Genomic DNA, 24,239 nt, shown 5'->3' on the forward strand with positions numbered 1-24,239 from the left:
TACTTACCTGCTATACAAACAGTTTGGCAAAACTGCAAAAAAGTATACAATTGCTAGAAACTCTGACAAAAACAAGAAAAGTCCAGCTAGTTGTATTCTGGTTTTGCAATATCCTTATATTCAATCTTGCATTTTAAGTAAGGTATATTTATGATCACTAGGGCATGAAAAATTTATCACATGATGTTCTTGTTTAGACTAAATTTAAACCTTTTCACATCGTATCACACACATCCTTTTTGAGTAGTAGGTATTCTGTAGCCAGTGCTTGTAAAGAATGGATGCACATATGGGTCACTGAACCATAATTAACACTACATTCTGCGTCAATTTTTTCTGACAACAAGGAAACAAGGATGTCTCAAGGGTATTGGCAATCAATATTATAATTATATTGTTTAGATGAGAATTTATGTAAGGTAAACAACTCTGTGAAATAAAAAAGTACCAATGAAGCATACTTCTCTCCCTTAGTTATTTGGAATATTCTGCCTATCCTTAAGCATATCAAAGCTATTAATGTTAACGGAAGAAAGCCTTGTGTCAATTAAGGTGTCATTAATTTGATGTAGACAGTCATGTTTCATAGTATATAATCCAAATGGACAGGATGAATCCTTCAGATGTTTGCTTTATATTCAACCAGTTTTTGTTTAAGAAGACTGTGGTAGTATAGAATTGTAAGAAAGGATTTTTTTACATTTCTAGATTAATGATATTGCTTTGTATCATGCAAGCAAGGATTGAATTAATGCTTTTTGTTGGTAAAGTTTTAATCTATGTGTCTTTTACATCCTGACTTATTTCAGAAACTAATATATAAAATCAATCTTGATAACCTGTATATTTTAGCTACCAAATCATCCAGCGTGAAGCGCCGTGTTTTGACCTCCATCAGTCTAACAAAGCCGAAGTCTGTGATACGAGCCCGCAAGGCAGTCAGTCAGGAGGTACTAGGTCCACCTACGCAAGCTACCAACAGCAACATGGCCTTCTTGATTGACAAAATGTTTCAGAATAATTCAACAGGCAGTGTTGACAGCCTGAAAACCAAAGACACCAACAGAAGTGGTTTAACTGAGTATGATATGTATAGTGAATCCGTGAAATACGACACTGATCAATCAAAGCTGTCTATGTCGATGGATTTTAGTAATATCGGTTCAAAACCAAGCTCAAAACCATCGGATAAACCAGTAATTAAGAAAGTTAGATCAAAAGAGATTATTCCGTCTACTATATTGAAGAAATCTAGTATAGAAGAGTTACCGGTGCAAGTGGAAGAAGACAAGGCTAGCGAAGCTGGCACTTACACAATCGAAGATGAGACAGATGCCACGGAGGAGACTGAGGCTCGTAAAAACATTGACAAAGTCTTCGGAGTGGATCAGAATTCAGGTACAGCTTCAGCGGGGGATAATCTATCAGATGACATCAAGGAGCAGCTGCGGCAGACGGACAAGCAAGGGGAGCTCACTCTGAGTCTGAAGAACCTCAATCTGGAGCTGGAGGAAATAGAGAGACTTGAGAGACTGCGGGCCCAACCCAAAATGGCCAACAGTCTGGAGGCCGAGCTAGGAAGTACTGTCACTGACAACGACGAGGAGATGGATGATGAGGTAAGCAATTCAATGTCTCATTGAAAGTGTAATTTCAATTTACAGGTACAATATAATTTTCAGGCAGTGCTCCAATAATACAAAATATTTGAAATTGTGCAGTTTTTCCCATACACTGACAATGTTCCAAAACTTAGCCTTGGTCAGCTATGGCGAGGTTAAACTTTCTGAAATATTATGTTTGCAGGCAGTTTAATCAACAAGCTAGATTTTTTAGTCTTTTAAGTTACATACTAAAAGGTCTAATGTTATTAGCTGTTACCTGTAATAGTATTTATCTATCAGTTATATTTGAGTGTGAAGAAGTTAGTACCCTAGCTATGGCAATTGACATTTATATTGCATACAAATATAGGTTAATGGCCAGAAATTATAAGTAGCCTGGGGGAAAACAATTGACTGAAGCTAATTGATACGATTGTACAAGTGTGCGTTTCTGACAGGCTGATTAGGTTGACATGCTTCTTGCTCTGACATTAATCTGCACTCTTTACAGAGAACAAGCAAAAAAGAAACATGTTCAGGCAAAAAAAGAAACATGTTCATGGGCTATAACTACTGACATCTGACATAATGGTTGTGTTACATGTAATGAAAGTTGATGTGGCTGCCGTGTAATTTTGCTTATCATCTGATGATGACCTAAATGACTTTACCAGACTGACTTTAACCCATTATCATTTAGATATGTATTTTTACCCATTTGTAGTCCCTTAGAAAGTTAAATTTAATTAAAGACCTTTCTTACTAGTTTTAAATTTTAAAGGCTTCATTTCCAACCTTTAGTTACTGATGAGCAGCAAACAGCATAAAACCGGATCAGACTGCAAGTTACTCGCAGGCTGTTCTGGTTTTATGCTGGTTGCAAAAGCCATTTCCACTTTGCTTCTTATTGGGGGAAAGGGTTAACCCATTTATGCCTAGTGGACTCTCCCATCATTCTAAATTGGATCAATTTATTTCCAAAATAAGGGATGTCTAGTATATTTATTTCCATATTTAGAATATTTCTGACAGAAATTCCTTTAAGCAAACAGGGCACACCCTGATGAGACGCTGCATCATGCGGGGTTTCATCTGGGTCTACGCTGTTTGCCAGGACCTTTTTTCTAGACGCTAGGCATAAATGGGTTAAGGTACATGCATATATCACTGTGCAAAACTTCCCACCCCTGACTGGAACTATATGAGCCTTGTTCTGGATAAACTGAGATTATTGCATTTGCGTTAAATGTTTTCACAGATTAGCCTGTGCAGTCAGCACAGGCTATCAGGGACTATTTCTGCTTTTATGTAATTTTTCGTTAATTGTTAGTTTTGTCTCAACAAAAATGCAGTCTAGTCTAGGAAATATGCAATTCCTGATCAGCCTGTGCCAACTGCATTTGATTGATTTGCTTGGCATAGAAATTAAGTCATAAGTATCCCTTCTCACATTCTTTATGTGGTATTTCTGGAGTAATATATGTTGGCCTTCTTTATAATACACACTTAAAAAAAGAAATCCTAATTTGAAACAATCTTTTTAATGTTCATCAATAATTGCTAAGTATTATTATGCCCCGCATAGGCGGAGGGATATTGTTTTATGGTTGTCCGTCCGTCCTTCCGTTCTTCCGTCTGTCTGGCACTTTTGTGTCCGGAGCCATATCTTCGAAGTGCTTTGGCAGATTTCATTGAAACTTGGTATGAGTATATATATGGATAAGAAGATGATGCATGCCAAATGGCATTGTACACAATCGAATAATTACGGAGTTATGGCCCTTTGTATTTAAAAAAAAAATGCTTTTTTTGTGTGTCCGGAGCCATATCTTGTGTCCAGAAGTATAATGGCGGGGGATATCAATTCAAAGAATTTGCTTGTTTGTTTACTGTTCTTTAAAATGTTCAAACTAACAATAGTGAGGCCAATTGACTGTATTCATTCCTAACGCCATGTATGTTTCTGAGACTTTTGCAATGAAGTGGGTCAGTGACCACAATGTCTTTCACAGAATGAATGCATGGTTTGCATGTTACGGTTATGAACATGTGGTGACTGAAAACTGAGTCTTATAAAAGTCTGTGCACAATGTAGGGAAATGAAATTTGAGACGTGATTTTGAAAGGACATGTGAATGAGACGTGACAGGTAATTTATTTAGATATGCAAGTCATATCTGTGGAATGTACATGTGCCAATTTGAGGTAATATTCTGCCCATTGAATAAAATCAAAAACAGTTTCTATAAAATTAATGAAGACTCTTTGGAAAAGTACAAAAATGAAGGTGATTTCAAATGTTGCTAGGGAATGGTCAAGTTTTATTAGATAGGTTGGCATGTCACTAAACAGCCTGAGTGTTCTCTGCAAATCAATAACAGAATCTGTTAACTTGTGGTGGGATATGATACTGCTGGCATGTGGTTTAGGATTGACATAGTTAGTTGTGGCTGGTGTTCAGTTGTCATGAATATCTGATATCTGCCATTAAGCATCACTTCCTGTTAGCTCTCTGGTGGGCAGAGGATGGGTAAATCTGAGCACTTGCCTCCTTGTGGGAATGTTATTGGAATATTTTATGGAAACCTGTTAATAGATAATGAGTTGGCCTTTTTTAGATCCATATTAAAAGCTTTTTCTCATTTACTGTTCTTCACAGAACTTGCATATTCTGGTTTGATATGTTTAACTTTTTTCAGTGTATGTGGAACCCTGTGTTTATATTATGTAAAACGATATGCCTTTATTAACAGTTTACTATACTCATCCTGTTTTAAAAATATCTCTTTTCTCAAAACTGATTGGTACAATTACAGCCATATTAATTGAAATCTTCATTGAACTGCCTTGTGTTTACAAGTGGTTCTTGAGTTTACCTTTGTACTAATACCTAAAAAAATCTGAAATTTCATGTAACATGTTAAAAAACACATACATAGGTTACAAGGTAGGTAGGTTTTTATTTTTGTTGTTTTAATCTTTTTTATTGGCTGTGCTACTTAATATTCTGCCCCATAGCAATTCATCTCGATCTATATGAAAGATACATTACATCTTAATTTGATTCTTTGAATTCATCTACTTAAATGTAAGTCATAGCCCTGTCTTTCATATCAAAGATGTTTTGCCAAATGTAAGTATGTCTTAATATTATGATACCAACTGAGGTTTACTATGTGTGAACATGCAGTTCATGTTACATTATTTATACATGTTAAATGGGAATACTTTCGGTCTGGATTGGATGTCAAATAAAGGCTTATCCCGCATTTCACTTCATGATGTCATGCACACAGTGCTTTAAACTTCTAAAAAAAAAAAATTTAATGTCAGCAGTTTGTGTTTATTGTGCATTATGTAGTGAAGTTATACATTTGTATATCATTGATAGCTGGTAATGCAACAAGGTCACCTGTTGCGGCAATTGTAATTGATTGTTCCTATTTTGACCAGAAGAATGATTACAGTGTGAATCGTACCATCTCATAGTGAAGACTTTAATTTAAAACAATTTTAGAATAAAAATCTTTACTTATGAGTGATACTATATGGGGGTATCCACATTCTACAATAACAAACACAACTTAATGTATTGTTGTCACACAACAACTGTATTTTTAAAGTTTAAGGTAAAAAATTAGGGTTTGTGCTAAAAAATTAGGGCGGTTACAAAAAACAGAACTTCTTTGTTTTAGGCCTTAGCATTTTAGTAAATATGTATCGGCATGTTCAACTCCATTACAAATTACAATAACTTGTTTTACTCAGACGAATAATGTTCAGTGCATTTTTCTGCACCAAATGATCTTATGGGATGTGTTGACATACAAATGTTGATTAATTTACTCTTTGAACATGCACTTATTGTTCATAAGCCATAACAATTAATGTTCCATATTTTTGACAGGCCATAACAGTTATTGATTAACAATTACTGTATGGCAAACGATGATTAGTTAGCAGTGGTGTTTCCTGAAGGGGCTTGTGTAATACGACATTTTATAAGAGGTGAACTTACTAAATGGCAGTAGCTGATTTGTTAAAGAGATGTATATTTGTGTAAGACACACTTTGTTAAATTATTTTTACCATCTGAAATTTGAAGTGCTCAAGGTGAGCTATTGTGATCACGCACTGTGCACTGTTCGGTGTCTGGCCTCCTCTAGCAGAATTATGTTTGTAAGTAGTATATTATACTTCAACTAATTGTAGAGCTGGAGTTGTAATAAAACATAATATTTATTTTGTGAAAATAATAGATTGTTATGTAGGATTAAACAATTGAACAAGTTTACATCATTCACTAGCAAAGAGAAACACCCTTGTCTTTGGATCCATTTAAAATAAAATGCCAAAATCAAATTTGATCAAAATTTGGCTTGAACATATCTTAATAGTTATACAGTCATCGCATGGCTGAAAAGAAAACATGCTTACACTAGAATGTACCACAATTGACTACTTGTGAATGGCAATATGATTTTAACACTAGAGTTGGCATGGTTAAATAAATAATGGAAGTTCTGACTCTTCAGTCGGTGACTGATGGATGTAAACTAGTCTCTAATTGTCTTGTGGGACAATGTCACTTTTACCCAGTCACAATTTTCATCTCATTAGCCATGCCTGGACCTTCAGAATGAGTCTAGACTGCGTGCTAGCCTGTGACTGATAGGTGATGAAATTGTTTACAAGTCAGGCGTATGTAGCCATTGGAATGTGAAATAAACCTTTGTTGTGAGGATGTGTTTCGTATGCAGCCATCAGAACGTGAAGTAAACCTTTGTTGTGAGGATGTGTTTCGTATGCAGCCATCAGAACGTGAAATAAACCTTTGTTGAGAGGATGTGTTTCGTATGCAGCCATCAGAACGTGAAGTAAACCTTTGTTGAGAGGATGTGTTCCACTGAGTGATTTTATGTGTGTTTCATAGCGTGCTTGGTTACAAATATATGGTAAATTTATTGGTAGTGAGGGTATGGATATTGAAAAAAATACTCATTTAACTTAAACAAAGTATGATCGCTTTGTAGCTAATTGTGAAGATTTATTTTTGGCATAATAGAAAGCAAAACTATTGAAGCGTTTTAATTATTAATGGGAAAACTTCTTTTATGTGATCCTTAATTGATAAATTGGTGTGTTTTTTAATTGCTTGAGTATTTATACAGAAGTATCTTAGACCAAAGATGTCGATAATTCTTATCTTCTAGTTTTAATGTGGTTTTACTGGAGCTAATTACAGGGTTGTGTTACTGGTTGGAATTTTGTTGTTGAATGTAATTGTGAACTATCAAGATTAAGATTGTATGATTTATAGATACCACCGTTGAACTTCAAATTTAATCAATGTTATGTGCAATTTACAATTATGAAACTTATCAAAACACAAAAACCAATATATATAATTTCCATTGAATTTGCTTTTATGGATTAAATGATGTAGGAAAATTGGTTTATTGGAGGTCATGTTATATTGTCAATATTTGGAATGTTAAAAGGTTGATTTAATCAAATAAATAGGACAAATATCCTGTTATTCTGCATGGAATAAGAAGGTACAAAACCTGTTTGCATTTTGGATTTTATTTTAAGTGTGTATTACTCCAGATTACATAGACAAACTATATGATTGACACTTGAGTTTGAAAGAGCTAGTGAACAAATCCAATATGCTATTTGGATATAAAAGCTAAGAATTCTGCTTTTGCATTAACATTGAAGTGTTTGTTTGGTTTCATTTTTATGATTAAAAAAAATAATTATTCTAGTATGTGCAATACAGAATGCAGTTGTACTGAAACTGTTCATGCTTTTAATGAATCACTGTCATTTGCAAACTTCCTGATTGGATATAATATGAAACAAGAAATATCTTTTTTAAAAGATATACGGCGTTGATTTTGGTAGGAGTTGGTGGAAGGTAAAGAGTTCAATGAATGAGAGTAAAGATAGCGAATTTCTGTGCAGTACTTAGCTGCATCACACGCAGTACGGGATGTTACGCGGAGTTTTCACAGCTTATTTTACATTATTACATATTGCTGGTCATAAACCTTTAGATACAAAACAGAAAACCAAAAGAAGAATGGAAGTGAAATTAAAACATACGAGTCAACCAGCCACACGCGAAGTATCCGTACATATTTTAAATATTTATATGCGCGTTCTTCGAACAAACCTGTTTTAGTGGTTTGTCGGGCATTGCTATTTGATTTGATTATTAACAGTATCCAGAATCATCACTAACATGCTTAATACATTAGTCAATATGGTGGAATAATTCTTGTAAAATTAATCAAAAATAATACTTATCATGGTATTGTTGAAAACACATTAAGAATCTATTATTGACATACAATGAAAAGCTGGCTTATACAGCTACGCCGAAAAACATAGTTTTTTTACTTCTATATGCTCAGTATAAGAGTTATACATGTAAGTGAAGTTTACAATCTTTTGTTGTCAAATACTGAGCAAATACAAACTTTCCTATGTACAGCTTTTGGCACATGTAAGTAATAAATCAAACCGCGTATTTGTCATAATTGGGTAATGAGTGTTGGTTGGGTTATTTCTCATAATTTCGTGATCAAAACACACTGCCTCCCCAAGGCAAACCATGTGATATCCTGGACTGGTAAATCTCATCTTTCCGTTTAATGAAAGTATAGGACAGCTTATTCTGTGTTATATAGGATTTTGATTATCTAATGAAACAATTTTGTACCAATATGTGAAAAGTAAGTTTGATCATGTGCTGATTTTTTTTAAATAATGAACTGGTCTTAACTGGTGTTTCCAATGTTCTGGTGGTAAGCTCAAATCAGCCAACAGACTAAATGAAGTGTATTCATTCGTGTCTAGCCGCGGGAAATTTTATTTGAATTTTATTTGACACTTACAAAGGTCAGGTAAGGTGAAAAGCTGGCTTATACAGCTACGCCGAAAAACATAGTTTTTTTACTTCTATATGCTCAGTATAAGAGTTATACATATAAGTGAAGTTTACAATCTTTTGTTGTCAAATACTGAGCAAATACAAACTGTTCTATGTACAGCTTTTGGCACATGTAAGTAATAAATCAAACCGCGTATGTGTCATAATTGGGTAATGAGTGTTGGTTGGGTTATTTCTCATAATTTCGTGATCAAAACACACTGCCTCCCCAAGGCAAACCATGTGATATCCTGGACTGGTAAATCTCATCTTTCCGTTTAATGAAAGTATAGGACAGCTTATTCTGTGTTATATAGGATTTTGATTATCTAATGAAACAATTTTGTACCAATATGTGAAAAGTAAGTTTGCTCATGTGCTGATTTTTTTTAAATAATGAACTGGTCTTAACGAATATACTGAGCTTTATAATAAAGGAGAACTTTTTATTCTTTTAGTTTAACAATAGCTAATATTATGAATAATCTCAGTCAATAACTTTAGGCCATCATCATAAACATTTGCTTGCTTTTTATTTAAAAAACTATTGTGTTCAACAATGTAGCCCCAATGTTAGATTTTTTCTACATGTTAGTTTCCTAAAGGTAGACACGATAAAAATAAAATATTTTACTTGACCTCATTTGTACTTTGTAACCATAATAACGATATTTTTTATCCACACACAATCTTAACAGTCAGTTCAATCCAAATACCAGTGCACATGAATTCCTGCTTGCTGGTTTGTGACAGAAGGTTGATTATTTGTGGAGCTAGTTGTGTTTACCGTATTTTACCATGTATAACGCGCTACCATGTATAACGCGCATGCGATTTTTTAAAGCCAAAATGGAGAAAAAAAAGAATTCAAGACCAAAAACCCGAAAATTTGGCCGAAAATGGCCGCCATTTTTATATTGCGCAATCATTTAATCTGAGTTTTTCGGGCGCTTATTTTTTTGTTTTAAAGTAGGGAGCGTTTTTACGATCAGGAGCATGGGTTGCATAGCACTATATTTTTTGATAATTTTTAAGATTATTCTCTCGTGAACACCGATATGTCCTTATTGCTGCGCACTGCGCGTGTTTTTTCAAGACCCCTGCGCGTTAAATTCGAAACACCATTACCTATTACTCACATTTGAACAGTGTAACATTTTCATTACCTGCCGCTCACAACATCGTATGACATCTTCTTCTGCAGACCCGCAACATCGCAATGTCCAATTTTACGCAAATCGTCCGTGGATCCCATTTTATTTTTCATCGACTTAAATATTTCCCCATTAAGAGATGCTCCCCATTAAATCCAGTTTGACCCGGTATTTCGCGCCTTCACTGCGTCTAGTTGATATTATAGTGAGACAAACAATACACCCGAACGCTCAATTCCATACAGTTGGCGTTATTGGCGTAAAGCCATTTGACAAATATCATTTGTTTGTCTCTATTGAAAGAAAATAAAACGAGTCTATATCTCTATTGTTGGTTTGTAACCTACGTAGTATACTCGCACAGTAGCATATTTATGCAGAGATCGGAAAATGATTGATAAACGTATTCGTCGTTTCAATGCTTAGGGCCGAGTAATTTCGACAAATCAGAACTCAACCTACGTAATACACTTGCTCAATTAACCGTTGAACTCCACCTCCGTTCTCTTCAAAAGGTTCGAAGGCGGAGCTTTGCACGTGCTATTATTTAATTGGACGATTGCCATTGAGGAACAAACACACAATTGGTTCGGCATGTTGATTGCTAGACAAAGGAAGCCAATTTTGTCGGCGAGAAACTTGTCGCTTTATTGCTTCAGACAGGAAGCGGCTTTCCTTTGATGACGTCAAACTGTCAATTCACATAGAGTGCAAATTTTCGGAATTGCTAACATTAAACTTTGGATTAAATTATCAAAATAAAGCAAAAGCGAAGTTGAAAAATATGATTGAAATAATTAGCCTCAGTTCAAATAAGACGTTTTGCGTTGTAAATCAACGAGTTTTCATGACAACAAAAACTTTAACAAACAATACCGCGACGCACGTGGATCGATATAGCTCGATTTTTTTTAATGAACAATCAATGAAGAAGTGTGAAAACACCAACAAAGACATTTTTTTCATCTTTTAATTTTTGTCAAAACTGTTACTACCCCGTTCATTCCTAACCTTTCCCGCTATATGTTGTTTCGACAACGGCCCCTTCGGTCTATAACATTATAGGGTGTAGTTTTCTGCAATAACAAAAATGGCGGCAATTGTGAAGATTTACGATTACGAAATGGATTTTTTGCAATTTAGCAACCAGGAAAGCGTTGTGTCAATGTATTACGCGCACTGAATTTTTATTTTGAAATTTGAAGGTAAAAAACCGCGCGCTATGCATGGTAAAATACGGTACACTTCAAGTTATGTTTTGTTACCCAGGCATTCTTGTTGGATCATGAATTATTCAGACATACAGTCTATGACATTTTTGGTAAAGTGGATATTTGGTGCTATATGAGATTATGAAGATGTTATATGGATAAAATGACAAGTCTAAAAGAGCTTAATAAATGAAAGTTTTATGTGAAATTCACATAAAGCAAACAAAATGAAGACATACAAAATATTTTTGGAATAAAACAAAAACATAAGACAATGATGTTATGCTTATAAAAAAAACACTCAATGTTTTCTAAATGACAGATTAAATGGAAATAAAAAGAATTTTCCTAGAAAACGTTCTTACGTTTAGTTTAAGAATCTGTTTGTTTTATCAATTTTAATTTAATTAAAGACACGTATCATTCTTAATGTTTTATTACAGCTAATACAGGTTAACTGGTATCTTTTTACGTTATGTGCAATGTAAAAAAAATATGTGTTTTTTGGAAAGAAAAACAGGACCTACTGTAACTTAAAGTTACTGTGCCACACAAGTGAATAAAATTTTGTGAGAGATACATTTCTAACCTAAATGAATGCAATAATCATGTACAATTGTATGTGTGATAAATATTTATTGTCGGAATGTTGACAGTTTTGACAACTTGCATACAAATATAGTGATTAAGTTAGAGCCTTTAAGAAACAATTATTCTCATGAAAAATGGCCTTGGTGAATGTAAATCAAAAGGAAATAAATAACAACATAAGCACCAAGGAGAATAAATAACAACATAAGCACCAAGGAGAATATATTTCTCAAGGTAAGTGCGCACAATTTTTTTTTCTTTCTAAAATCAGGTTTATTAATTTATCAGTCAGTTACTAATATATCCACCATAATTAGTGGTTCTTTTATAAAGAATATTTAAATGATAATATTTAATTAACAGTTTTCAAAATATTATTCTAAATAATAAGACGGTATGTTTAAATATTGACTGCTGTTTTAATATGCATTTGTCCGACTGTTTTCACAACTGTATTTCACCCAACATGATACCCATATCCGGCTGCGTATTTAAATGAATGAAAACTATTGTGATTATAAAAAATTTACATTTCCCTTGATTTTTTAATATCTTTGTACTTCGTGTATCTCTATCTTTTAACCCTTTCCCAGTCAGAAGCAAAGTGAGTAACTCGCAGGCTGTTCAGGTTTTATGCTGTTTGCTGCTCATCAGTATCTAAGGGTTGGAATTAAAGCCTTTTTAATTTGAATGAAGTCAGAAAGGTCTCTAATTAAATGGAACTTTCTAAGGGACTAAAAATGCATCAAAATACATATCTAAGTAGTAAAGGATTAAATGACAAATTGGTATGCTTGTCAAATATATGGACTGTGACAGGTTGCTGACTCATTGATGGATTGGTTTTAAATGAGGTTTCACTGTACATTAAAGCCCCCTTTGCTTCTTAAATATTGAATTTACTTTCATTGGCAAAAAATCCATACATTACTGTTAATTTTAATCTGTTTGTGACACCGTTGAATATAGATATAATGAAAGGCTTAAGGTGGGAACAACCTATTAAAATCTTTGTTAACTGGTAGTTGATGACAAGAACATACTTGCCAGCCAATACCTTAACCAGATTATAGTTGTATGGTTCAATTTTTACTGTCAGGTTGAAATTATTGGATCTGTTATGTTATTGGCTTTGATCACAAGACAGTTGTATGCGGGGTTTATAATGAGCAGGTATAAGTTGGCATTGAATTCTACATGACTGAGCGCTTTGCATAGTCGAGTGATTGTTAATACACACTTGAAGTTGAAGGATTGCTGGTTTCAGGGATATAGTGACATTTGGCCAAATGAACACACTGGACTATAGTTCGTACATGTCGTACATGTCGTTGGATAAAACTATGGATGGCTTATAAAAATGGCGCAGTTTCTTACAGCTTGAGGGCTTCAATCAAAATTGTTTAAGCTTAATATATATTGGATATGTGTGTGTAATCGATAGTAGTTTTATACTTTATTAAGTATCTTGTAATTTTAATTGATTCAAAACAAATGGATGTAAGAGTAGCCTGGCCGTACCATGTCTCATCTCGGGTAAGTTATTGAGTAGAACAATACATGGATTTAACTCCAATACCTAATATGTGATAAATATGTGAGAAAATATAATATATACATATTATGTGCTTTTTTGTAAATGTATATTTGTAAGCAAATTACTACTTATTGGCATTTTATTTCTTTCAAATCTAGTTTGCTCAGGGATATCAGGGATTTTTGTTTTTGAGAGTGGATAAAAAGATCAAAATATGAAGACTATTTTACCTGTTATGCAAATTCTCTCGTAAGACGATTGATATAATATGAACATAATGCTGAAACAGTGAGGCCTATTGCAAATGGCCATTGTCACTGAGTGACAGTAAGAATACACAGCAATATTTCAATGTCATATTTAACTAAAGAACCATTTTTTTTGTTTATTGACTGAATTAAGATTCGTGGTATCATATGATAGGTATCATGTGATACAATGTCCCAAAAGTTGTCAGTTATAAAGGCAACAGAATGTGTGTCATTTACTGATGATAAACTAAAAAATATTGAAAACAAATAGTGCTACTGCCAGTTAAAGTACATCATGCCCTGTTATACACAATAACATACACAAATCTGATTGCAAGTATTATTTTTTTAATACGCAAGAAAATTAAAACATATATTAAGACGTTTAAACTGTATGCAAATATAAATTTATGGGTCATGGTTTTGTTTGCGCTTTCCCCCATACGACGCAAAGTGAAAATGGCTTTTGCAACCAGCATAAAACCAGAGCAGCCTGCGAGTAACTCCCAGTCTGTTCAGGTTTTATGCTGTTTGCTGCTCATCAGTATCTTGGGTTGGAAATTAAGACTTTAAAACTTTAATCTAGAAAGAAAGGCTTTAAGTTAGATTAAAATGTTGAAGGGACTACAAATGCGTTAAAATATTTATCTATGTGGTAAAGGGTTCAATTACATCCTGTGCAGTGATATACACTGTTGTTTACAATGTGAAGTCCATGTATTGATTATTGATCATCCTACGCTGGATTGGTTGCTATTATTGCTTCTTCTGTTAAACCTGTGTTAGTGTTTACATTTGTTACATTTTTGAAGTGCCATGGTTTCACAAAAGTCCATTCCTTGTCATCTGAGTTAATAAAATCAGGTACTTGAATGAAATATCTGCATTTAAAACGTTAATGGCCAGTTGAGTTTCATACATTTTTTTTTTTACTGTAACACAGGTTGCGCAATAAGATTATTTCTTTTTTAGGAATCCTATAAAAAAAATATATATAAATGAGGAAATAACAACAAGAATGTACACAAGGATAACAGTTAGTTGCTTTACATAAACTGGCCACAATTTTATAAGTAGCCTGTAGTTGTTGTTAGTATAAAAAATCCATCAAGCAATAACACAATTTATTGAATTTTAAGGCTATAAATTAAATATAACAAACCAATTGCTAGCTAACTATGTAAATATATTCATTGTGGTTTTATGATAATGTTTAATGGATGAAATAAAACAGAAGCTACTAAGTCATACTGTTCATTTCATGTTTACTAGAGCATAAAAATGTATTCGTCTGTGGTTTGCTTTTCAACTCTTTGTTGTAACAAGTCAATTATTGGCTAAATATATGATTAAATTTTGGTTATTGTCCCATTGAAAGATTACAGTTGGTTTTCTATAGTGTGCATTCCGTGCATATTCATGTATTACAGAATTAAATCAGTCTGTCAAATCTTTTTTCTTCCAATCTTATTGCAAAATGTGACACCAATTTTAAAACATTCATTAAAGGAAAAGAAACTTGATTTTGTTTCTGATAAACAGGCATTTTATACAGAGTGGCTTCAAAACATAGATTCCTATGATTTTAATTTTTGACCTCTGTGACCATGCAACCAAATTAATATGAAAATAAACATCAAAACAAGGTGCTCTGAAAAAGTGTTCACTTTGGGCTACAAGCAATGCCATAAACTATTATATAACAGCATAATATTATACAAAAACAAAATTACATATTCTAAATAAGTTGAGCACAGGTATATAAGTCCCCATGTATGATGTAAGCAATACTGTGAACTGGCAACAAAAAGCAAAACCCTTTCCCACTTAGAAGCAAAGTGATAATGGCTTTTGCTGCTCATCAGTAACTAAGGGTTTGAAATGAAGCTTTTAAAACTTGAATTTAGTATGAAAGGTATTTAATTAAATTTAACTTTCTATGGGACTACTAATGGGTCAAAATAAGTAAGTGGTCAAGAGATAAACATTAACATGATGGCCACTTGGAGAGAAGGTTAAGTAAATCTGACGTTCACAGCTCAATATTTTAATACAAAATGTTGACAATTGAAGATAACTGCATTTCTTCTAATACACTTATTCATATGAACGTATTTGACGTGTTTGTAGTCCCTTAGAAAGTTACATTTAATTAAAGGCCTTTCTTATTAGACCCTAGTGTTTAAGGTTTCCGTTCCAACCCTTTGATAATGGTGAGCAGCAAACAGCATACAACCTGAACAGACTGCTAGTTACATGCAGGCAGTTCTGGTTTTATGCTGTTTGCACATAGCCATTTTCACTTTGCTTCTAGATGGGAAAGGTTTAAGACCTGTGTTTTACTATTTCTGGATATAGATAATTGCTTGCTGTTGAAGTGTTCTTCAAACAATCAAAAAATTCCTCAGCTATCTTTCCCTTGAGTGAAAGAAGATAATACAATCTTGAAGGTGAAATCTGGTTGATAATGGACACATGTACTATGGTATTATACTACCTACTGGTATGGTACTGGTATATGATAGTGTTGATTCCCTAGCTGCAAGTTGAGGAGATCTCTATATATATATATTTAAGTTTCCCATATTTCATGTCAGTTTTCATTGTACACAGGGGATTATGTTTCCTACGCCATCCAAAGTCAAGTGTTTTTATACCTTTAATTCTTGATTTTCGAAATGCGCCTTGGTTCATTTGGCAAATGGTGGATGCTCTAACAAATGGATTTAGTTTTAAGTAAGGTTGACAAGTTTTTTTTACTGGTTTTGCGTTTCTTTAATTTTAGGACTGTGTCACAAATTTAGACATATTTATCACAAAATTGTATTTAGGTACACAAAAACAAAAATACAAATGTTTTTATTATTAACGATTTTCACTTTATGATTTCAGGAGAATCCCAGTGTCCCACACAATGCACCTGATTGGGTGAGCCAGTGGGCAGCATTGACCAATCAAAAGGCCCAGAACAAGTCAGGTGACATGGAGCTCTCCAGCCCAGGATCCTCAATATCCGATGGTAAGTGAAATGCTTACTGGTCATTTTGCGTTCAAGGGAAATAATCACACCCACTGATTTTGTAAATCTATTTCACAAACCCACCTGTCCAACCAGTAAGTTTGAATTTACGTAATATTTCCATATTTCTTACATTCACATTACCGGAATAGTATCTAAGTATATGACTGTGTAAAACTAAGATAATTTGTGTCTTGTTCTGAGAAAATTGGGCTAAATGCATGTGTGTAAAGTGTCGTCCCAGATTAGCCTGTTCAGTCCGCACAGGCTAATCAGGGACGACACTTTCAGCTTTTATGGTATTTTTAGTTTCAAGGAAGTTCTTCCTTACCGAAAATCAAGTTTATACGGAAAGTGTTGTCTCTGATTAGCCTTTGCGGACTGTACAGGCTTATCTGGGATGACAATTTACGCATATGCATTACGCCAAGTTTTCTCAGAATGCGACTCATATGGTCAAAATCTGAACAACATAGCAGAACTAATATGCACTACTGTAAATCAAAACATTTGTGATTGATAGGTCCTGAGTCAGATTCCTGCCGCATTAAACCTTTCTTAATAAACTGTGTGTATTATTACTATTTTTGACTATTCCAAATATTATGATATATTATGAAAATATATATTATAAATTTTATAAATAATTAATTAATTTTTTTTTTAAATCCCAAAACGTGTGAACAATAGACTGATCCCGGAAAAGCATGAGTTTAGAAAACCCACTAATCACCCCGGTACAAACAACACTGGCCCATTAAATCAACCAATGATAGCTTACTTTAAATAATAACCGTTGATCACGTGTGTGATTTTGAAAGGATTATAAATGGGTCATGTTTATTTGTACCAGCAGATTAGTGGGTTTTTCCAAAAAGTTGCTTTTTCCGGGATACATATATTAAGTCCATTAATTTCACACGCTCTTATTCATTCTTTAAAAAGTTATTTTAAATGTCCAGGCTTAGGTGGGCTATTCGTTCCAAATCTGTGTAGCTACCATTTAGACATTTGTTTGTTATGCCCCCCTTCCAAGAAGAGGGGGTATATTGTTTTGCTCATGTCGGTCAGTCGGTAGGTCCGTCCGTCGGTCCGTCCACCAGATGGTTTCTGGATGATAACCCAAGAACGCTTAGGCCTAGGATCATGAAACTTCATAGGTACATTGATCATGACTGACAGATGGACCCTATTGATTTTCACGTCACTAGGTCAAAGGTCAAGGTCACAGTGACTCGAAATAGTAAAATGGTTTCCGGATGATAACTCAAGAATGCTTAGGCCTAAGATCATGAAACTTCATAGGTACATTGATCATGACTGGCAGATGACCCCTATAGATTTTCAGGTCACTAGGTCAAAGGTCAAGGTCATAGTGACTCGAAACAGTAAAATGGTTTCCGGATGATAACTCAAGAATGCTTACGCCTAGGATCATGAAACTTCATAGGTACATTGATCATGACTGGCAGATGACCCCTATTAATTTTCAGGTCACTAGGTCAAAGGTCAAGGTCACAGTGACTCAAAACAGTAAAATGGTTTCCTGATGATAACTCAAGAATAATAAGGCCTAGGATCATGAAACTTAATAGGTACATTGATCATCACTGGCAGATGACCTCTATTGATTTTCAGGTCACTAGGTCAAAGGTCAAAGGTCAAGGTCACAGTGACAAAAAATGTATTCACACAATGGCTGCCACTACAACTGACAGCCCATATGGGGGCATGCATGTTTTACAAACAGCCCTTGTTACAATATGAGTTGACATCGACCTATGTTCACATATTCTAACATGTTTGTAGATTTGAAATATTCTGCATGTTATTATCAATATCATTGCTTAGGTGAGCACAATGAACTGAGGAAATGATTGCTTTTCTACAAATTAAGTTTATCATAATTTTATGTAAATACAATAATTTTCATACGTTCATGCAACATCTCAAATTCCCAACTGCAGAATGGGTAATGCATATTGATTTTATGCAAATGTGGGCACCCATGTGAAGTTTTAATTATAACCTGGAATTTAAAATGTGTGGAACTAAAATGATAAATCAAAAGAGAAATTTTATGCTAAAAGTTGTATTTTTCTTCTGACATTATTTATTGAACAATTCTTTCTTAAAAGACCTATGACTAGAGATTGGTATCTTTCTGGTTTCATGATGGAGATGAAAACAATTATGTCCTTATATTTTCTTTATTCCACTTGTCACACCTCATTTACTTTCTTATATATATGAATATATATTAAATAAATAGAGGATATTTGTTCATGTCAGTGTAAGATCGTTTGTTATTTCATGAGTAATCATAGAAAATATATTTTCAAGAGTGGCGCAGCCACAAGTGAAAATATTATTTTTCTATGATCATGAGTGAAATAACAAAGGATCTTACTCTGACATGAACAAATTTTCTGTTTCTTTTATGCATCTTTTTCAAGAAAATAATTAACAGCTGTTTCCCTTTTGCTGAAAAGTTACCCTTTCTCCCATGGCGTTTCTCAATACATTTCAATACACAAAATGATGTCATTTAAAGGTGTACCAGCGAAATTCTCCGGTTAAACTCTTTTACAATGTAAATAAACGGTGAAAAAAAAATCACAAAATAAAAAGAAAATTTGTTGGGATTCGGCGGAATGTTGATTTTAGCAAGCAAGTACTTGTTAAGTGGTTCAAACAAGGGAAGTAAATCTTGATATGATAATCTAAAAATAGAAAAAGTAGTTCCGAAAATTTGTTATTATTTCACTGCAGAAATGTCATATTTTATCATAAGGTATAAAAGAAGTCTTGGTTAATCAATATTTATGTTCACAAGAGTGAAATTTGTTTTTTAAAGTTATGAATAAATGGGGGGGGGGGGGGGGGGAAGTTGAGGGTTGGCAACCTGGAATGTCAGGAGATTCTTAATTGTTCTGTTAATTTTTCATAAAATTAGTTTTTTATGCAGAATAACATTGCAATAGGAAATATGCTAACCAAAAACAGAAAACTAAAATGTTGTATAGCTCTAAAACCATCATTTAAGGTTCATTTGAAAGCTTTAGGTTTATAGAGACACCCTTTTTCTTAATACATTAGATTCAAAATGAAATTCAATTCTATATTCTGAACAGAAAAAAGTTACAAGTTAGTGTTTTAAGCAATATCTATAAAAAATGTGTCCCTAGACCTTCCAGTTGCACGGCAGACACCATATTATCTATACCTTTACAAACTCATAAAGTTGTGCTTGTAGAGGTCTATTTTTCGGCGTTAGCTGTATACGCCAGCTTTTCACCTTACCTGACCTTTGTAAATGTTCAATAAAATTCAAATAAAATTTCCCGGGTCTAGTTCAGAATAAATACACTTCAGTTATCCCATAGGCTGATATGAGCATACCATCAGAACATTGGAAACATGTCCGCGTCTTTGTAACACTGTTTTACTGCGTGTTCAGCATGAAACAATTTTATCTCTAATGAAAAGGCTTAATAGATAGAACAATTTTACACTCAATCTCTATATTAATACAGTTTGTGCGTCCACCTTTTATTTTCAAAGGCAACAGCGTTTTTACTTAAAGGCTATGTTCTCATTTTAGTACCGACTTTCATATTCCTATCAACATGTTAACATGTAAAAGTATAAAAAAGCAGTGGAAGCGTGGCCTCACTTTAATGCATTGCATTTCAACCCGCGAGTTATCAGGGTTTATTTACAGGTCATCGCTGCGTCCGAAGACGCTTATGTGCTGACCTGAGTTCGTGGCCAGTTTGTTATATAATATAGACCCTATCCGTGAACTAGTTGAACTGAGATTTTCTTTAGACCACAAAAGATGTTAAATGAAGATATTCAGCGATATAATTATGGTATGTCAATAATAGAGTCTTTATGTGTTTTCAACAATACCATGATAAATATTAATTTTAATTAATTTAACAAGAATTATTCCATCATATTGCCTAATGTATTAAGCATGAGCGCGATGATTCTAGATACTGTTAATAATCGAATCAAAAAGCAATGCCCGACAAACCACTAAAACAGGTTTGTTCGAAGAACGCGCGTATAAATATTTAAAATATGTACGGATACTTCGCGTGTGTCGCCGGTTGACTCATATGTTTTAATTTCACTTCCATTCTTCATTTGGTTTTCTGTTTTGTATCTATAGGTTTATGACCAGCAATATGTAATTATGTAAAATAAGCCACGAAAACTCTGCGTAACATCCCGTTTTGCGTGTGATCCAGCTAAGAACTGCACATAAAAAGACATTAGCTATCCTTGGTCTCATTTTTTGAACTCTTTACCTTTCACAAACTCAAACCACAATCAATGCTGTATATCTTTTTTAAAGATATTTCTTGTTAGATGTAGTATTTCTACTGGACTATATAGACCCACCAAATAGGATTGTACAGCTTTGAGCATTGAAACCTGGAAACCATCCCCAAATATTTACTTTGGCCATTGAGGTGGGGAGAAATCATTACTATTTAGAGTGCACTTCTCTAATAGTGGAGTATCATATGATTTTTCTACTATATGTCCTATATTTATAGTAAATATTAAAATTTAAATTAAAAAAGTTATAACTATCCCATGGTTAAACTTGTTTCAAAAGTGCCCTAAAACATAATAAAATCGTAAAAATCTGATATGTTATGCTTGTAAACTTTTATTGAACATTTCAACTCTGTGAACTCTAGTATCCGAAAGATAAGGTGTTAAATGATTTGTTCAATGTCGGTACATTTGAATGTTGAACAAAGCAATCAAGGGTGGAACACAAATGCTAAGCATGTTTTAATAATAGATATACCGGTACATGTATTTATTTCAAAAGAAACCATGTACGGGTTTGACTATTGACTCGCTTCGCTTGGCATAAACCATTTCAATATACTGGATTTCACTGCATAAGCTTCATCTCTAAGTTGAACTAGCTTTATATACATTATTTATATGTATAAATCACATGACTTCACACTCATGTAAATGTTTTAGAGATAGTACGCTGACTTTAACATCAAATCTTGCACTCCTGTGAGAGGATATGTATAATCAATAATTGAACTTCAAAGGAAGTGTTAAAAACTAAGAGCAGGGTTTGTTTGTATTGGAGGTGTGTATGTGAGAAACATGACTGTAGACATACTTCAAAATAAAGGAATGTTTATGTAATTATAAACTAATCATGCTGGACATTTATCTTATGTGTGGTTATATGTTTTAACGGATAATTTTTTTAATAATATTTGTGTATGTTAAAACTGTAAGTTACTATTTGTCTCAGTTGTATTGTTTTATTGAACAAGTTTTGTTAAATTTTGTTGAACTAAAAAATGCGTTGTTGGATAAATTGCTCCAGCAAGATAGACATGTAATCTCTATGTTGTTTTACGTGATTGTACATCATAATAGTATTAAACAGTTCTATTTTCTAGAATCTTTGTGAACAACTTCATGTTTTTGTTTGCAGTATCAGAAGGAAAGTCAGGCAGAGTTGCCAATGGTTTGAGTAGAAAGCGTCCTGGTACAGGGAGGAGGTTACCAACGATACCTCCAAACGCCCCAAGCCCAACCATGAGCGATAGAAGCGCCACCAAGGATAGCCCAAGAACGTCAATATGTGATCTCAAAATCAATGGCACCACGGCAACCCTTCAGTCGCCACAGCAACAGAAGGCTGTTAAGATATCTAGTCACGTGTCGGCACGCTACCAGGACACAGACTCGGAGTCTGTATCGCTCACAAAGTACGGCAGTGATTTAGACAGTGCCCGTGATCTGAGTGTACGAGGTAAAGGAAGCAGTAACACTAGCGTCGCAAGCTTGGACACAGATGTCCTCTTGCGTGATACGGAAACTGTCATGCATGCAATGGAGGAGAGACAGAAGAACCCACATAAAAACTTGAAAAAATCTAGTAAGGAAGAAAACAGTTATGATCAAAATAGTTTTCTTAGGGACTGTAAAAGGTATGCAGACGATAGCTCGTATTTACAAACAGTTGGTTCCCTAGGTGATAATTGTGGAGACGAGGATAGTGCTATTTTTGACGAGAGCGCAGACCTAGAATCAGACACGTCCAGTGTTGTGGCTTTAGTGAATGGGGATGAGGACTTTGTAAAACCTTCGTTGTATAAAAGTCCCAGAGATGTGTTAGGAAAAGGGAAATTTAAATTGACTGAATCATTACCTTCTAAACCATTAGTGAATATGAATGGTGCTAGTAAAACTAAAACATCAGAAGGTGTTAAAGAAAGGAAGAAATCAGTGGATGAAGGTAAATATGTTATTTCTGATATTATGAGTGACTTGGTTGATACTTCAAGGACAAATGACTCCTTTGACTCAGAATCCTCGCAGTTTTCACGTCAAGGGTCAAAGGGGAAGGGACAGATGTCAATGACCAGACCAAATCGAGCTTTTGCCCTTCGTCGGGCGATGGCAGATGGTGATGAACCATTGGACACTGCCCGGTCAACAAGCTCCACAACATCAATTGCTTCATCAGGATTTAAGACACCTCGTGGAGGAAGTTTATCCAACCTTCACAAGAGTGGTGGATCTACTCCACAGAAACCTAAAAGACCTATGTCAGGTGTGTTCTCTGATAGAAACCAACCAGATTCATCAAAGAGTCAAGCAGCTGATTCATCAAGAAGTCAAGCACCGGATTCATCACGGAGTAATGCAAGTCTTGGAACACAAATTGTGAAAAAGAGTCGTGAAAATTTGAATCGCTCTGATGGTGGGAGACACAGTTTACGGGTATCGCGGTCGTTATCAATTCCAGTTCAGCAACAAAATGTTCACGCCCCAGCGGCATCAGCAGCACCCAAGCAGCGGCGTAGCGATGGGTCCTCTGCCAGTTCTTCCAGTCTTCATCATTCTAAAAGTTTGCGGGTTACGGGAGTCAGTGCTCGTGAAAGATCATCCTCTATCTCAAAATCTGATCATAATTCACCTAAAGCTGCTGAAAGGAATGCCTGGAAACGCAGAAAGGACTATGATCCAAGACAAGCAGTTCTGGAGGCAAAGTCAAAGCCAAGGAGCGAGTCCAAACGTCGTTCAGAGGGCGTGGAGACTTTCAATAAAGCCAGAGGCGTGACCAGATCAGCTTCATTCAATAATGGAAAGGATTTAAAACTCAGTTCATACAAGAGTGACTCAGTGTCAAGCACAGAGGAGCACAGCAGGAGGAGTAGTGAGGCTAGCGATGTGTTTGAAGATCGCCGTGGGTTCGTGCCATACTCTGGCAGGTCACTGCTGTCTGGGAAGATCAGTACCAGCAGTGCTGACGAGGAGGAGGTGGATCGGTCCGCACACTCGTCCTCGGCCCAATCCAACTTGGTAAGAACACACACAGTTATCTACAAACATTTGTGTCCTGTTATTTCAACGTATTTTTACCTCAGCATGACGATATTGATCTATTGATATTGATATATTTTGTTACTGGTATGGAGGTATAAGCATGATGTATTCTGACTTTTGCTTGATCTGCATGGCTTAATTCTTTTCTTATTAGTGTGTACATTCTTACAATAATTAATTATATATTTTTTGTGGACACATTTTTTGCTTAACTGAACATAACATGCTCATGGTGAGCTCGTGTGATCACTGTTTGTTTGCTGTAAACATTTACCTTGTGAAGCCTATACAGGCTGCATTTATTGCCCAATCTTTATGGTCAGAATATATGTCCAATTGATATCTCGGCTGAGTTCAAAACTGGGTCTCCTGGGTCAAAAACTAGTTCATGATGTTAAATAAAAGAAAAGGCTTGTGAAAACTATAGTTATATTTTTTGCCGAATCACATTAAAACTAACACAGACCACTAGTTCTAATGATATCTCTGCTTAGTTGGAAATTGGTTCCAGTCCATTGAAAAACTTTGCAGCCTTACAGG

General features: G+C 34.6%; 1 protein-coding gene across 6 annotated transcripts in view; it reads left to right on the forward strand.

Moving 5' to 3' along the window:
• LOC127873867 (centrosomal protein of 170 kDa protein B-like) overlaps nucleotides 1-24,239 on the forward strand; it is a 147,674-nt gene that overhangs the window by 113,344 nt on the left and 10,091 nt on the right. For all 6 annotated transcript variants that reach the window (XM_052417934.1, XM_052417936.1, XM_052417931.1 and 3 more), the window contains 3 exons: nucleotides 853-1,619; nucleotides 16,181-16,307; nucleotides 21,799-23,675. In XM_052417934.1, the coding sequence (XP_052273894.1) occupies nucleotides 853-1,619; nucleotides 16,181-16,307; nucleotides 21,799-23,675 (2,771 nt within the window). The remainder of the gene's footprint in view (nucleotides 1-852; nucleotides 1,620-16,180; nucleotides 16,308-21,798; nucleotides 23,676-24,239) is intronic.

Source organism: Dreissena polymorpha, chromosome 3 (genome assembly GCF_020536995.1).
Source record: "Dreissena polymorpha isolate Duluth1 chromosome 3, UMN_Dpol_1.0, whole genome shotgun sequence".
NCBI classification, from domain to species: domain Eukaryota; kingdom Metazoa; phylum Mollusca; class Bivalvia; order Myida; family Dreissenidae; genus Dreissena; species Dreissena polymorpha.